Below are 12804 nucleotides of genomic sequence, written 5' to 3' on the forward strand. Positions count from 1 at the left end.
TCAATGTGCTGCAGCAATCTAAAAAGCTAACAGAATATTGGAAATCATTAGGAAAGGAATACCTAATAAGATAAAATGTCATATTTCCTCTATATAAAATAAAGTTTTCAGATAGAGAGCATATCAGATATTAAACTGATAAGAACAAATACTACACATGAAGACATGGTATGCCCATATCCTGAATGCTGCATGCATATCTGGTCACCTCATTTTAAAAATATATATATTGGATTTGAAAAAGCCACAGAAAGGGCAACAGAAATGATGAGGGGTAAGGAACAGCTTCCATATGAGGAGAAATTAAAAAGACAGAATTTTCAGCTTGGAAAAAAAATGACTAAAGGGCAGAGGGACATGTTAGAAATCTGGAAAATCATGAATGATGCAGAAAAAAATAGAATAAAGAAATGTTATTTATTCCTTCACTATCTCAAGAAGCTCAGCCAATGAAATTTATAGGCAGCAGCAGATTTAAACAAAGAAAACAAATTATTTCTTCACGGTCAACCTGTGGAACTCTTTGCCAGAAGATGGTAGAAAGGCCCAAACTAAAACAGAGTTCCAATGAGTTCAAAGAGCATAGGCCCACCAATGGCTACTAGCCGGAATGAGCAGGGATGGTGTCCCTAGGTTCTGTTTGCCAGAAGCTGGAAAGCGGCGGCTGCTGCTGCTTCTGGCTGGGAGCCAAGCTCTGGAGGCAGAGCCAGCAGCAGCGAAGTAAAGATGGCACGGTACGATATTGCTATTTTTATTTCTATGCTGGTGCCTGCAGAGCTGGGCTTCAGTTAGCAGCTGCCACTGTCTGGCAGCCCAGCTCTGAAGGCAGCAACACAGAAGTATGTCATGGCATGGTATTGCCACTCTTGCTTCGGCACTGCCTTTGGAGGGGCACTGCCTTCAGAACTGGTCACGCAAATGATTGCTGCCCAACTCTGAAGGCAACATAGCTACCACAAGCAGCAAAGAAATAAGGGTATCAATACCGCAACCCCCCTAAAATAACCTTGTGACCCTCCCCTACAATTCCCTTTTGGGGCAGGACCTCCAATTTGAGAAATGCTGGTCTCTCCCCATGAAATCTGTATAGAACAGGATAAAAGCACACAAGACCAGATTCATGGTCCTATCTATACTGAGGAAGGTTGGCTTTGTGCTAGGACATGAAACTTTTGGGTTCAGTTGAGGGCTCTTTTGAAGACTCCCTATGTGACCTTGGGCAAGTCCTTTAATCTCAGCATGCGGCAGCTTCCCATCTGTTTAATGAGGATAATACGGCTTCCCATTTGCCTCGACTATTTAGATAATAAGTTTTACAGGGCAAGACTGTCTCTCACTAGGAATTTGCACAGAACCTAACACAACTGGCCCCTGACCTCAGTTGTGGCTCTAGGAAATATTTTAGCAAGGATGATACATTTAAATCAATCATTATTTAAAAGCCAGAGCTGGGATTTTTTTTCTGTGCATTATGCATGATCTAACAACTTCAAGGCTACAAACATAAAAATACTAGAGGTGCCCACTAGCCATTTATATGAGGGATACTGACAAAAGTCAGGCAGTTCAGTTTCAAAAATTCAGGCTTTTTCCTTATGTTTCACTGCAGGTCAGTCATTTTAGTGCACACACATATACACCCTCACAGGCCAGCATGTTATAATGGATGCCGGTAGAGATTATGGGAAGAGATGGAACACTTAGACAGCGATGAGCAGCACTAGTATGCAATGTCTTCACAGTAAGAACAGACACATTCCCAGAACTACGCTCCCGTCTTGCCTTAAGGTAGATTATAAAGATTTGCAGTACAGGGAAATAAACCCTCAAAGCCAGTGGGACTTGTTCTATTGCCTTCAATATGCACTGGACCAGCATATGCTATATTTCAGGCCCAGAGAGGAATAGATTGGGTGGTTCAGTCACAGGACAATGGTTCCAGCTCACCAAATTTAACTTGCCAACAACGGCTGCCCATACACCTTATACTCCATCACAATGATCGTTAGGAGCACTTGATTTCTACAACTATGTTTGCAAAGAGACGAGCTTCTGTTATAACTTTTCAGAAACCAAACAAAGGTAATACACAGAGTGTTTCTCTGAAACTGAGAGCTGCTCCCCAGCTTCAGCCGTCAATTTGCCTCAGCATTCAGTTATGGGATTACACACACGAGGCTGCCTATTTATTTCGAAAGATACTCATGCCTCTGATTTCCCTGGGGAAAAACAATTTTGTTCTCGATTTATTTCGGGTTTCCATAAAGTTCCTCAGAGGGCCCAATAATGGGAATGGGTTTGATCAGTGAAGCAGTCATACTACTTGGTCAGATGATGAATAAAGAAATGGGCCAGATGCTTGGGCTGATGGAAATCAAAGAAGTTCAATTGATGCTCTGCTGGCTCAAACCAGCAGAGGCTCTAACTCAGTGTGTCTTTATGGATGATATACAGTAGGGGTGGGTCAGGAACCTCTGACCCACAGAAAGATCAGTCAGGGGTTGAGGGCTGTGGGGAGGTGGTGGGCAGGCGGAGGCTGGGAGAGGCCCTAAGCCTCGGGGGCCAGATCCAGGCAACCCAGGGGGCCACATCCAGCTCCCAGCTGTTAGGTTCCCCACCCTTGATTTATAGTATACCCCACTATGTAACACCCATTTTGTTTTAATGTTTTAATCCTGTTTAGAGTAGACCTCTGTGGACTCATCCTCTTTCAGCTGCTTTTGGGTCCCAGCTAGGGTTGCCAGGTGTTCGGTTTTGAACCAGACAGCCCAGTATTTGAGCTTTCTGTTCGGGAAACAAATTGAGAAACTATATATGAGAAAATATAAATAAGATGTAATATAGATTGTGATGTAATGTCAAGTATGTCCGGTACAGGCAGTCCCCGGGTTACGTACAAGATAGGGACTGTAGGTTTGTTCTTAAGTTGAATCTGTATGTAAGTCGGAACTGGCGTCCAGATTCAGCCGCTGCTGAAACTGACCAACAGCTGACTACAGGAAGCCCAAGGCAGAGTTGCTCCGCCCCGGGCTTCCTGGAATCAGCCGCTGATCAGTTTCAACAGGCTGAATCTGGACGCCAGTTCCGACTTACATACAGATTCAACTTAAGAACCCCAGGCGTCCCCAAGTCAGCTGCTGCTGAAACTGATCAGCAGCTAATTCCAGGAAGCCTGGGGCAGAGCAACTCTGCCTCGGGCTTCCTGTAGTCAGCGCTGGTCAGTTTCAGCAGCGGCTGACTTGGGGACGCCTGGGGCAGAGCACACCAGTGTACCACGAGGCAGTCGGAGATGTGCTGCGGAAAACAACAGAGTTCAAAATGGCCACCCTTAAAGGGGCAGGAGACCTTTTTTTTTCTCAATAACTTTTCCTCAGCCCTTTTTTTCTCTCAATAACTCCCTCCTCCCCCCTGGCCCTTTTCCCCCCAGACCTTTTTTTTTTTTTTTGACCCCCTCAACAAAAAATCCTTGGTGTTTCTCAGAAAAAAAAATTGTTTGGTGTTCCTCAGTCTTAAAATGTTTAAGAAACATTGCTCTAGCCCATGCAAATCTAGAGGCAGCCAGCAGGGGAAAGCAGGAGGAAACAGATGCTGCAATTCGAGCAATAGGAGTGATGAGCAGTTACAGTGCAGTTATGAAGCTCTTGATGGAGATTTCAAGAGAATTAGCTTGATGAAGAATGTGAGAGGAAGGCAGTGATTTAGAGGAGAGAGAAATAGGGGCAGAGCAGTAGGAGAATAAGATGGCTGTAACATCAGGGGAGCTTTACTGCCAGTAATAGTATTTTATGAACACGTCTTCCTCTCCTATTGTACTTAGAGAAGACAGGAGGGAGGAGGTAAATGAATCCTCTTTACTGGAGATATGCAGATATTGTACTGAGTGGAACCAGAATCTCTTCATGGATACCTTGGTGAAACCTGCATATCTGCCAACCTGCTGTACCATTACTGTACTAGGCAATTAGCCCATCATAAGATGGGATTTTCAGGTCTCTCCTCCATGTCGGTCTTCTCTCCTGAGCCTCCAGTCTCTCTCTCCTCCTCCTACTGCCTCCCCCCCTCAGCTCTCCTCTGCCTCCTGCCTCTCTCTCTCTCTCTTTCTCTTCTCCTCCCCCTCCTGCCTCTCACTTGGTGGACCATGGAGCCCAAACGATTGTTTGGGCACCACACTCCCCACGCAGCACGAGCAGCCCAGAGGGAACAGCCATCATTTCAGGCAATAGCGCCCCCAAGAGGGAACAGCCAGCATTTCAGTAACAGTGCCACCCAGAGAGAACAGCCAGCATTTCAGGCAACAGCGCCCCCCCCCCCCCCCCCGAGGGAACAGCCAGCATTTCGGCATTACAGACTCTCAGACACTGGGCTACTATACCATTACTGTATTCCTGGAAATACTTCTCTGGCTTTGATGACTGCAACTATTTTTTTATGGCCTCCCCAACTTCTACTTTACTAGACTCCAATGTTGTCAGAAAGCCAAAGCCTTGTTTCTGACAATGAGCCATGAAGGAGTACATGGCTGTCATCTTCAGAACCCAGTTAATGATTTCTTCTTGGTTTTTAAGCCCATCATCAACTTGCTCCAGCCTCCTTCAGAGATTTTTGTCAGTCTCTGCTATCCACTAGCTTCCCATGTTTGCTGGTTGCCAACTGTCCCATGGACCAGTGGGGCTGGGTAATTCCCAGAAAAATAAATTAGTCAAATATCAAATAGTCCTGTGGTACCTTAGAGACTAACCAAAATATAGAGATGTCACACAACTACTTCTTGTTTTCAATGTTATAGACTAATAGGGCTACCCTTCTGAGACTACTCAAATATGTTAGGGTATGTCTACACTACCCCCCTAGTTCGAACTGGGGGGGTAATGTAGTCATATGGAGTTGCAAATGAAGCCCGGGATTTGAATTTCCCGGGCTTCATTTGCATAAAGCGGCCAGCGCCATTTTTAAATGCCAGCTAGTTCGGACCCCGTGCCGCGCAGCTACACGCGGCACGGACTAGCTAGTTTGGATTAGGCTTCCTAATCCGAACTAGCTGTACACCTCATTCCACGGAAGCCTAATCCGAACTAGCTAGTCCGTGCCGCGTGTAGTCGCGCGGCACGGGGTCCGAACTAGCCAGCATTTAAAAATGGCGCTGGCCGGTTTTATGCAAATGAAGCCCGGGAAATTCAAATCCCGGGCTTCATTTGCAACTCCGTATGACTACATTAACCCCCTAGTTCGAACTAGGGGGGTAGTGTAGACATACCCCAATTCAATGAAAAGCAACAAATTCAGTGCATTCAATTAATAATACTAAGACAGCTCTAGTAGCCCACTCAAAACACCCCACCTCAGCTATTTATTATTTTAGGTTGGCATTTCCAAAGTGGCTTAAAAGAGTTTGTTACTCTGAGCTCATTGAAATGGGAGGCACGTTGGATGCCTAAAACCCTTGGCTCTTTTGGAAATCCCAGCCTGACTTTTAGAAAAGACTTAGCATGAGAGATGTTACTAACAAAACCAAATTCTGCCATATTGTGCTCCGTCTAAGAACTGTGTTCCTGACAGCACAGCCATGACTGACTTCTATCTGCGGAGATATCACACAATCCAGAAACAACTAAGCAGACAGTAATCACAGAAACAACATTTAAATAAAAAAGAGAGGCCAGACACAAGGCTCCATGCAAAGATGTGCCCTGGGAGACATCAAAGGGAGTTCAGGACTTATCCCTTCCGCCATTGCTAAACACAGTGTGGAGTGTGTACAGCCAAGGTTTCCAGCTTGTAGCTGCTTTCCCATGGCCAGAATTAGCAGGCACATCCCAACTCTCCACTGACAGGAATATTCCCTTTAAAGAGGGGACAGAGAAGGGAAGAAGGCAGAGAGATAACAGCAGAGATGTTGACCAAACACTCACTCAGTATGTTTTGGGCAAAAGGTCAGGATTTGTAAAGGGCATCCAAAGAGATTCCAACACCAGCCCTTTTTTGGTAAAAGGGTAAGTGAAAATTGTGTTACTTATGGAAAGGATGGTCAGGTGTGGTACTTGTGCATATCTGGAGTGAACAAAGCTGTATTCGGTTAGTTACTTCATGCAGTTACTATGTTCCTGAATTTATTTTGATTTTTAATTTATCTAGGAAAAAGCACACCTGTCCCAAGCTATAGGCACTTCTGTGATTAATTAAAAATACAATTTAATCAAACCGAACCAGCAGTGTGAAGCAGAATATAATAAAGTAGAAGCAGACCCATATGATACCTCATCTCACCCACAAACAGCAGCCCCTGTTATCTCTTTCTGTCTCTGAAAGACTGGCAGTGGTGTTATGAAAAGCACCCATGAGCATGTTGAATCTCATTGTCATTCAATGCCATCCATTTATCATACCCTGAACCCCAACAGATTCAAGCTATTTTTCATACTAAAAGTTGGGGGGGGGGATAAGGTCCAGATGTGACAGAAGATTTCCACCTAGACTCTACATTGATGCTTCCACTAACGTGGCACCAGCACCAGGGAACAACAGACGCCACTACTGACCACGCATGTCTTCATACTCACACTCAGCAGGAGGCACTTGTTTTCTTTGATGGCTCCTATACAGCCCACAAAGCCGATGATCATGACAAAAGTCCCTGTCACAATCAGTAGGTTGGCAGCTGACAGGGATGGGAAAGAAGAGGAGAGGGTAGCAAAGTTCCCTTGGGTAACAGCCAGCCAGATTCCAACTCCAAGGATCCCGCAGCCTCCCAGCTGGGAAGACAAAGAAAAACAAAGAAGCTTAGTCATAACACCCATTATCAGTATTATTTTTATCTTGTATATCACAGCAGTATCTAGAGATCACATTATACTTGGTCCTAGACACACACAGTAAGAAATAATTCCTGCCCTAAAGTGTTTTCAAATTAAAGACAGACAAAGGGTGGAGGAGAAAAGGAAGTATTAGCCCCATTTTACTGATGGGGAAAATTCAGGCACAGAGACAAGATGTGACCTGATCAAGACCATGCTGCATCTCTGGAGGATCCTGTGACAGTATCAGACCTCCTGAGTCTTAGACCAGTGTCTTACCCACAAGGGCAACATCTTCCTCTCATCTTCTCTAAGAGAAAATTATGGGAGGCAAATGTCAAACTCACATAATTTCTAGTATGGTTGGGGGCCAAAATATCCCCAGGCACTATATAGGCAGCTCAGAGAGCTGTAACATCCCCTGTGCCTCTTACCCATGAAACAGTCTCCCACTCCTGGCATGCTTCCTACATCAAGACTTGCAAGAGGGACTGCACAGTGCTCTTTATGGCTATCCTAGGTACTGCCTGTGCCAGGGAAACTCTCCATAGACAATTAAGGGTGGGTTTACCATATACAGAGATAATCCCTCCCCTAGTATTGCAAATATGGACACCGATCACTTATATTGTGGCCTAGTTACTTCGATATTTTCATTCTCTGCAGAGAACTTAAAAGACTCCTTGGGTTGGTCTAGCACAGGATCAAGTGAGAAGCAACAGTGCATGATTCCCCAGGTACATAAAAAGTAGAAAGGCTGTGTGACATTATCTGATTAAAATACAACCATCATGATCATTGATGCTACTATTGTTACATAATTGCAACAAATCGCCTACAAAGTGTGTCAAGGAATGTGTCAACAGAATAGTTATGAATTGCTGAATATGATTATGTTATTTATAAGCATGTATCATTTATTAATACTAACGATGCATTGGTATTTCAAATGTTTGCTCCGGTAGAAACAGCAACAAGGTAGTTAGCCAGCACACTGTGAAGAAACTAGTCAAGATGAATAGCCCATCAAAGAACACGTAACTCACAATGGAACCTGCCTATCCACACTTCATGGATTTTCCTGTGATGACTAAGTGAAATCATGCATGGACATGTGATTTGCCTATGACTCCAAACATCATCTTGTTACCTGTAATTTTCTGGGTTTCACTTCACTTGTCAGAAGCTAGAAAAAGGCCTTGAAAACATCTCCATTTTGCCTCTTTATTGCTCAAACCGCTGGACTCTGAATTTATGCTAATGGGAGCATTCTAATCCTAGGACTGAGGACCTTCCCGACCGGAAGCAACTGGACACTTGACTTAAGCCAACAGTTTATTTCTTCATGCTAAAAACCTGAACCCCAAGAACTTGCAATTGTTGTATGTCTTTGATTGCTTTTGCCTCCCTCTCTTTCTCCCACCCATTCATAAGAGCTGAGGGGTATACTGAGTTGACCTGGGTATGTGGCTGTCTTTTGGAATCAGAAGAACCCCTTTATTTGACAAAAATTGGTTTTAAATAACCACTCATCCTTAAATTCACCATTTTTGGTGGTGATTCAAGGACTGGAGTGCCTAAGTTGACTGCCTTTCTAACTTCTTGTTAGCCAGTGTGGTGAATCATTTTATTTTTGTTGCTGGTTTGATATATCTTATGAGAGAATAACCACCAGTTTTGGGGTGTGTCTGCCTTTTCTCAGCAGGTCGGCTTGAATTTGGGATCTCAGTTGTGACCCATGGAGGCATGGTGATAGGATGAACTAAGGATGGGCAGTTTGCACCACAAAAACATCATTTATGTAGGCTATATTCATCGGGACTTTTAAAAAATACATTCCTTTATCACCCTGCTGTTTGTAATTGTGAAAAAGCCCACAGAATTGTTAGAATTCACGTAAAGCTGTGAAATTAAATAGACTTAAACCAAAGGAGAGTTCACATGATATTAGTCCCACAGCAGAGCATCGCTTAGGTTTCTGTCCGTCTCTTTAAAATAACTGATTTTAATTGAGTTTTATAACAGCACTTTATTAACTAAAATCAATTAAAGGCTGGGAAAGAAATCATCTCCACATAGTAATAAGTCATGCAGTGTCATTCTTTTTCAGATGCATAACAATTAAATGTGTACATAAAGTAGGTGAGCATGAGGCAGAGCATGAACCAAAAAAGGAAAGGAAAGAGAAAGAGTTAGCCTTAAACCCAGGCATTAACCTCAGACATGAAACAGAGAAGGAATCCAAGGAAACCACAAAGTAACCTCTTAGCTCCTATAACTCAAATCAGTTATTTAGGGCTGGACTGTGCATGGGCACTCCTCCACCCCAGTTCACAGCCCCACAGCTCAGGGCAAGGCTGAGGGAGGGTGCGTGGATGACACTATCCTTTTGTAATGCTTTAGCGTCTTCCCTCAGTTGCTCCCAGCATCCTTTGAAGTTTGGTGCAGGGCTATGGCAAATCCTCACACCAGCCCTACTAAATCAGCAGTGAAATAGAAGAAACAGTCCTTGTGTCTCTCTCAAACACAGGGTCTACAATTGTACCTGGCCTTTAGGTGGGATGCCTGCATGTCAAACACCTTTTTATGCCCCCCCTGCAAATTTAGAAAACCTGACCTATGAGGAAAGGTTAAAAAACAGGCTGGCTTAGTCCAGAAAAAAAAAAAAAAAAGACTGAAGGGGGCACCTGATTACAGTCTTTCAGTGTTTTAAGAGTTGTTATAAAGAGGATTATGATCAATTGCTCTCCTTGTCCACCGAAGGTTGAACAAGAAGCAATAGGCTTAATCTGCAGCAAGGGAGGTATAGGTTAGCTTTCCAACTACTAAGGTAGTTGAGCTCTGAAATAGGTTTCCATTGGAGGTCATGGAGTATCCACCATAAGAAACTTTTAAAAACAAGTTGGACAAACACCTCTTAGGGATAGCCTAGGTTAATTTAGTCCTGCACAGTGAAATGGGGTTGGACTCACAACTTCTTAAGATCTCAACCAGCCGTGGATTTGTATGATTCTATCTCCTGCCACACACCCTGCACAAAAGCCAGGGACAATTCAGTCCACAGGATAACCTAAAGTATGAACAACAGCTAACATTCGGTCACTGCTCTGATTCCAAACGAGGTGTAGTGTCACTAAACAATTTGTTTACGTGTTCAAACTTCAGGCTTCCCCTTAGTCCAGGTGTGGGCAAAAGGAGGGGGGTTGATCCGGCCCACAGAGGCCCTACCGCTCCCCCACCTCCAGGCCAATTAGGGCCTAAGGGCGGGGGAGCGCATGAAACTTCTTCCCACCCAGATTGGCCAGGAGGCGAGGAAAGCACGAAGCCTCCTCCCACCCTGCGAGGAGCACGTAGCACTTTGAAGTGCCACGTGCTCCTCGCGGGGTGGGGGTAGCACGGGAGGAGGCTTCGCGTGCTCCCCCTGCCCCCAAATCAATCAGGGCACAGGGGTGGGGGAGCTGCATGAAGCTTCCTTCGCCCTGCCCCAGCCCTGCGAGGAGCACGTGGCACTTCGAAGTGCTACGCACTCCTCGCAGGGTGGGAGGAGGCTTTGGGGGCAAGGGGAGTGCACAGACACTGATATTCCCATCCTAGCAGGGAAGATAGATGCAAATACGCCAAAGTTTGGAGTGGGGGGGGGGAGAGGTTGGTCTCTCCAATTTCTGGGATTCTGTGCCACTGAGCACTGGGCACTAGCAAGTCTATATAAATGTCTCTGTTAGGCAGCAACAAGTGTAGATCCCAGGAGCAACAAAGATATCCATTTGCAATCCTTTTAGCTATTATCTTTAATACTGTGTTTATGAAATTCCAAAGCATCAATGAAATGCAGCACACACGATCACCTTATCATAGCACTTAGCATTGCTATTTTGTTGCCTAGACTGATACTAAATGTATATCACTGTACTTTGTAATTTGCATGAAGTGTGTCTCACTAGTGAGCATTATTATTCATGCGGCAGTCAAAAGATTGATTGCAGAAACCGTTCCAGCATCACCTGTTAAATTCTTTGCCCTATGAAGGGCATAACGGATATAAAGTTCTAAAAACACCATTGCCCCTAGGATCCTCTATTTGCCCAAAGACACTTCTAGCATCAAACTTTTAGTTATGAGTACATTGATCCTACTCTCAAAATATCGATCCACCCTCAACAATGCATGAACAAACAGAAGTACATGCACATGAAAATGCTGGGGTTGTGGGTGTATACATTTAGCCCAGAGCTGACACTTGAGGCCAGTTTGTCAGGCAGTGTAGACCACCAGAGCTCCATTAACTTCAACAGAGCTACACCTATTTATACCAGCTGACAATCAGGCCCAGAATCTTTAGCCTTCTAAAAGTAAAAGTTGATTGACCAAAGTTGGCACACTGGAGACAACTGCTCCAGCATGCCAGGGTCTTGGGAAATGACTCAGCAAGAGGCCCAATTAACTTACTCTGAGACCAGGTCTACCCTAAAGGGGAAAGTTAAATTAAGATAAGCAACTCCAGCTATGTTAATTACATACATGGAGTCAATGTACTTCTAGTTTCCCCGCTATCCCCACAGCAGGAGGCCAACAAGAGCAAATGCTCCAATCAGCTTCCTTTACTCCTTGCAGGAGCAGGAATACTGGCTGCCAATGTGGGGTGCCCCTTGAGTTTGATTTACTATATTTGCTTTGCTTTACTAGACCCACTAAATCGATCCATTTGATTTGCTTTAATAGACCTACTAAATCGAACTCTGAAAGATTGATCATAGCAGCGTCAATCTTCCCTGTAGTGAAGACATGGTCACGCTAGGAGATTTCACAAAGTCCTAGTGATGGGAAATGACAACAGTGCCCAAGCCTTCTTACTCCATCTTACTCTCAATCCTCCCTTTGCAAACCATTCCTCCCTTTAGTGGTCAACATCAAAATCACTACATGGCAAGCTCTGTTCTGAGAAACAGAGCCTCCCTTTAAAGCTAAGCAATGCAGCTTTGTAAGGTCTTGTTTCCACAAAGCACTTAAGCACACTCCTATTCATCAAAGCACTTAGGCATATGCCTAACTCCAACCATGTTTTCAGGAGCGGCCCTAGATAAGCTGTCGGCAACTGGCGCCCTAGGTGAAACACGCAATTGGCGCACAATAAGCGCCCCCACCTCCAAAGCCCTCAACGGCTGTTTATCTTGGCGCCCTAGGCGACCACCTAGTTCACCTGTATTGACGGGCCACCACTGAATGTGTTTATGCCCCTTTGACCTGTGCAGCCCTTGAACATTTGCTTACACGCTTTCTTTTAAATAGGAGCTTAATGGGCTGACTGAAAACCCACAATGTCAATGGGAGTTTCTAGAGGGCTCTGAATCTGGCACCTCAACTGGCCAAATGGAGCACTGCTGAGCAATCTGAGTTACTGTGGTCTGCACTATTCTCTGAGTACAAGGTGCTGCCTCTAAGTCTGTAGATTTGATATACACCTTGTATATTTACATTATAGATTTTGGAGCAAAGAGAGACTATCGTAAAAATTTTGTTGCAGTTAATTCCCTGCTGCCTTCTTGTCTGTTTTGATTTCTACTCAACATCTAAGGAGCTGCAATTTATGGATAATTTTACTTGGTTATTTGTGCTGTTCTTTCCCCCCTTGTTTTTGCCAAACACTTGAAGGAAGACTGTTGAGATGATAGCTCTTGACAGCTTTCAGGGTTTTCTGCAACATAAAATAAAACAAAACAAAAACCAAACCCACTAATGGGGCAGCTTTTGATAGCTTTACTGTGTTCAAGAAGGCTCCAAAATGGTGATGGTTAAAGGAGACACTAATCACTGAAACAAAAAAGTGACAGAATGACTGTGGCAGCGGTATGATATATTGGCCAATAAATACAAGCCCGGAATGAGTTCATGTGGCAGGTAAGAGATAGGACCTGCTTATCAAAGATGACACCTTATGCCAGGTTTCTGATTATGGCATCACTCATTCTCCTTTGAATTAAAAATTGTATAACATTTTGCCCAATTATTTCTGATG

At 44.3% G+C, this 12804-nt stretch overlaps 1 protein-coding gene and 1 pseudogene across 5 annotated transcripts in view; both read right to left on the bottom strand.

The window, feature by feature from the left end:
- The window catches only part of TSPAN4 (tetraspanin 4), a 708227-nt gene that overhangs the window by 102349 nt on the left and 593074 nt on the right, over positions 1-12804 (bottom strand). For all 5 annotated transcript variants that reach the window (XM_075928231.2, XM_075928235.2, XM_075928234.2 and 2 more), the window contains one exon: positions 6558-6749. In XM_075928231.2, the coding sequence (XP_075784346.1) occupies positions 6558-6749 (192 nt within the window). The remainder of the gene's footprint in view (positions 1-6557; positions 6750-12804) is intronic.
- LOC112544442 (U2 spliceosomal RNA) lies at positions 104-161 on the bottom strand (annotated as a pseudogene).

The sequence above is a fragment of the Pelodiscus sinensis genome, chromosome 5 (genome assembly GCF_052426305.1).
Source record: "Pelodiscus sinensis isolate ZL-2025 chromosome 5, ASM5242630v1, whole genome shotgun sequence".
Taxonomy (NCBI): domain Eukaryota; kingdom Metazoa; phylum Chordata; order Testudines; family Trionychidae; genus Pelodiscus; species Pelodiscus sinensis.